A 4,347-nucleotide genomic window follows, 5' to 3' on the forward strand; every position below is an offset into this window, starting at 1 on the left:
GAGTGTCCAAAACAAACATAAGGCTGCAAATCCGATGACACAACTACAAAGTCGATCGTGGAACTGCGGCCTAGGGTGTCCTGGTGTCAAGTGCACATATGGACTCCCTTATGTTTGAACATGGTGTTCGTTATGGACAATCTGTGACGAGCACAAAAGTCCAATAACAAAACACCAGTCGGGTTCAGATCCGGGCGGCCATTCTTCCCAATCACGCCTCTCCAGGTTTCACTGTTGTTGCCAATATGAGCGTTGAAGTACCCTAGTAGGACAAGGGAATCACGCGAGGGAGCACTTTCCAGTACTCCCTCAAGTGTATCCAAAAAGGGTGAGTACTCTGAACTGCTGTTTGGTGCGTAAGCACAAACAACAGTGAGGACCAGTCTCCCCACCCAAAGGCGGAGGGAAGCTACCCTCTCGTCCACTGGGTTGAACTCCAACGTGCAGGCTTTGAGTCGGGGGGCGGCAGAATTGCCACCCCAGCCCGTCGCCTCTCACTGCGTGCAACGCCAGTGTGGAAGAGAGTCCAGCCCCTCTTGAGAGAACTGAGCCCTTACAGTGTGGCGAAGTGAGTCCGACTATATCTAGCCGGAACTTCTCCACCTCGCGCACTAGCTCAGGCTCCTTCTTCCTAGCTTATGTAGCCGAGGATCGGACCGCTAAGTGCCCTGCCTTCAGCTTCCGCCCAGCTCACATCGCACCCGACCTCTATGGCCCCTCCCATGAGTGGTGAGCCCATTGGAGGGGGGAACCACGTTGCCTCTTCGGGCTGTGCCCGGCCGGGTCCCACGGGGACAGGCGCGACCACCAGGCGCTCGCCATCGTGCCCCAACTCCAGGCCTGGCTCCAGAGGGGGGGCTCCGGTGACCCGCGTCCGGGCGAGGGAAATCTGAGTGTCGGTTCTTGTATTTCCATAGAAGTCTTCTGGCTGCTCTTTGTCTGATCCCTCACCTCTGACCTGTTTGTCTTGGGAGACCCTACCAGGGGGCATAGAAGCCCCCGGACAACATAGCTCCTAGGATCATTGGGACACGCAAACTCCTCTACCACCATAAGGTGGCAGCTCAGAGAGGAGTATATATATATATATATATATATATATATATATATATATATATATATATATATATATATATATATATATATATATATATATATATATATATATATCTATATATACACATTATATAATATATATACACTACCGTTCAAAAGTTTGGGGTCACCCAAACAATTTTGTGGAATAGCCATTATTTATAAGAACAAAAATAGACTGTCGAGTTTCAGATGAAAGTTGTCTTTTTCTGGCCATTTTGAGCGTTTAATTGACCCCACAAATGTGATGCTCCAGAAACTCAATCTGCTCAAAGGAAGGTCAGTTTTGTAGCTTCTGTAACGAGCTAAAGTGTTTTCAGATGTGTGAACATGATTGCACAAGGGTTTTCTAATCATCAATTAGCCTTCTGAGCCAATGAGCAAACACATTGTACCATTAGAACACTGGAGTGATAGTTGCTGGAAATGGGCCTCTATACACCTATGTAGATATTGCACCAAAAACCAGACATTTGCAGCTAGAATAGTCATTTACCACATTAGCAATGTATAGAGTGTATTTCTTCAAAGTTAAGACTAGTTTAAAGTTATCTTCATTGAAAAGTACAGTGCTTTTCCTTCAAAAATAAGGACATTTCAATGTGACCCCAAACTTTTGATATGTATATGTATATGTATGTATGTGTGTGTATATATATATATATATATATATATATATATATATATATATATATATATATATATATATATATATATATATATATATATATATATATATATATATATATATATATATATATATATAATGTATGTATGTATATTGATGTGTGTGTGTGTGTGTGTACCTGACTGAATGCACACATGTGTACTGGTGTCAATGTGATTTTTTGCCCGTAGTCTGTCCAGATGCATGATGGGAATGATGCGCGGCGCCGCCACCGCCCCTGCTGTCATGATGATATGTGCTGCAGTACAAAATTATAATGATGATAACATTGCTACATAATAATAACTGATGATGACATTGCTACATAATAATAACTGATAATGACATTACTATATAATAATAATAACTGATGATAACGTTGCTATATAATAATAATGATGATGATGACATTGCTATATAATAATAATAACTGATAACGTTGCTATATAATAATAACTGATGATAACGTTGCTATATAATACTAATAACTGATGATAACGTTGCTATATAATACTAATAACTGATGATAACGTTGCTATATAATAATAATAATAACTGATGATAACGTTGCTATATAATAATAATAATAACTGATGATAACTTTGCTATATAATAATACTAATAACTGATGATAACGTTGCTATATAATAATAATAATAACTGATGATAACGTTGCTATATAATAATAATAATAACTGATGATTGCTATATAATACTAATAACTGATGATAACGTTGCTATATAATAATAATAATAACTGATGATAACGTTGCTATATAATAACTGATGATAACGTTGCTATATAATAATAATAATAACTGATGATAACGTTGCTATATAATAACTGATGATAACGTTGCTATATAACAGGGGTCACCAACGCGGTGCCCGCGGGCACCAGGTAGCCCGTAAGGACCAGATGAGTAGCCCGCTGGCCTGTTCTAAAAATAGCTCAAATAGCAGCACTTACCAGTGAGCTGCCTCTATTTTTTAAATTTTATTTATTTACTAGCAAGCTGGTCTCGCTTTGCCCGACATTTTTAATTCTAAGAGAGACAAAACTCAAATAGAATTTGAAAATTCAAGAAAATATTTTAAAGACTTGGTCTTCACTTGTTTAAATTAATTAATTAATTTCTTTACTTTGCTTCTTATAACTTTTAGAAAGACAATTTTAGAGAAAAAATACAACCCTAAAAATGATTTTAGGATTTTTAAGCACATATACATTTTTACCTTTTAAATTCCTTCCTCTTCTTTCCTGACAATTTAAATCAATGTTCAAGTAAATTTATTTTTTTATTGTAAAGAATAATAAATACATTTTGATTTAATTCTTCATTTTAGCTTCTGTTTTTTCGACGAAGAATATTTTTGAAATATTTTTTCAAACTTATTATGATTCAAATTCAAAACAATTATTCTGGCAAATCTACAAAATCTGTAGAATCAAATTTAAATCTTATTTCAAAGTCTTTTGAATTTCTTTTAAAATGTTTGTTCTGGAAAATCTAGAAGAAATAATGATTTGTCTTTGTTAGAAATATAGCTTGGTCCAATTTGTTATATATTCTAACAAAGTGTAGATTGGATTTTAACCTATTTAAAACATGCCATCAAAATTCTAAAATTAATCTTAATCAGGAAAAATTACTAATGATGTTCCATAAATTATTTTTTTAATTTTTTCAAAAAGATTGGAATTAGCTAGTTTTTTCTCTTCTTTTTTTCGGTTGAATTTTGAATTTTAAAGAGTCGAAATTGAAGATAAACTATGTTTCAAAATTTAATTGTCGTTTTTTTCGTGTTTTCTCCTATTTTAAACCGTTCAATTAAGTGTAAATATCATTAATTATTAATAATAACATAGAGTTAAAGGTAAATTGAGCAAATTGGCTATTTCTGGCAATTTATTTAAGTGTGTATCAAACTGGTAGCCCTTCGCATTAATCACTACCCAAGAAGTAGCTCTTGCTTTCAAAAAGGTTGGTGACCCCTGCTATATAATAATAATAATAACTGATGATAACGTTGCTATATAATAACTGATGACAACGTTGCTATATAATAATAATAACTGATGATAACGTTGCTATATAATAATGATCATGTTGACATGACAATAGAATGAAAGATTAAGGTTAATTGGGAAAAACAATAAAGAAAAAGTCACTGTGCGAATGCAGCGGAGATCGACTCCAGCACCCCGAGAGGGAAAAGCGGTAAAAAATGGATGGATGGAACTTACTTTGAGTCGAGCGAGTTGTTTTATACTTCAGGCTCGCTGTCTTGTGTGGGTTTGTCTTTGTGTCACCATGGTAACCAGTGCAGTTTGCGCTTGTTTTTGACACCATCTTGCGCGACGGCGGGCGGAGCTTGTAGAGGACCAAAGGAGCACACAATTGTCCGCCGGCCTGCGCGAGACTGAAAGCTTTCTTGTTTTTGTAACTTTTCAATTTCTTATACTTATGTTTACCTTGCACATTTTCTCTAAAGATCCATTAAACAACTCCTAGTATAACTCTTGACATATTTCGGTCATAAAAAATGGTAGAAATGGGTGTTTCCCATCAGGCAATATTTTG

The 4,347-nt window shown here is 36.0% G+C and overlaps 1 protein-coding gene across 4 annotated transcripts in view; it reads right to left on the reverse strand.

Moving 5' to 3' along the window:
* LOC133639756 (double zinc ribbon and ankyrin repeat-containing protein 1-like) overlaps positions 1 to 4,097 on the reverse strand; it is a 27,566-nt gene extending 23,469 nt beyond the window's left edge. For 3 of the 4 annotated variants that reach the window (XR_009823856.1, XM_062033342.1, XM_062033341.1), the window contains exons 1-2: positions 4,011 to 4,071; positions 1,902 to 2,021 (exon numbers count right to left, since the gene is read on the reverse strand). Coding sequence is in view for 2 of the 4 variants with exons in the window: in XM_062033342.1 (XP_061889326.1) it covers positions 1,902 to 2,010 (109 nt within the window). In the remaining 2 variants the exon portion in view is untranslated. Of the gene's footprint in view, positions 1 to 1,901; positions 2,022 to 4,010 lie in introns of all 4 variants that reach the window. The other variant, XM_062033343.1, reaches the window with a different exon arrangement.
* Between the last annotated feature and the right edge of the window lie 250 nt (positions 4,098 to 4,347).

Source organism: Entelurus aequoreus, linkage group LG22 (assembly GCF_033978785.1).
Source record: "Entelurus aequoreus isolate RoL-2023_Sb linkage group LG22, RoL_Eaeq_v1.1, whole genome shotgun sequence".
Taxonomy (NCBI): Eukaryota; Metazoa; Chordata; class Actinopteri; order Syngnathiformes; family Syngnathidae; genus Entelurus; species Entelurus aequoreus.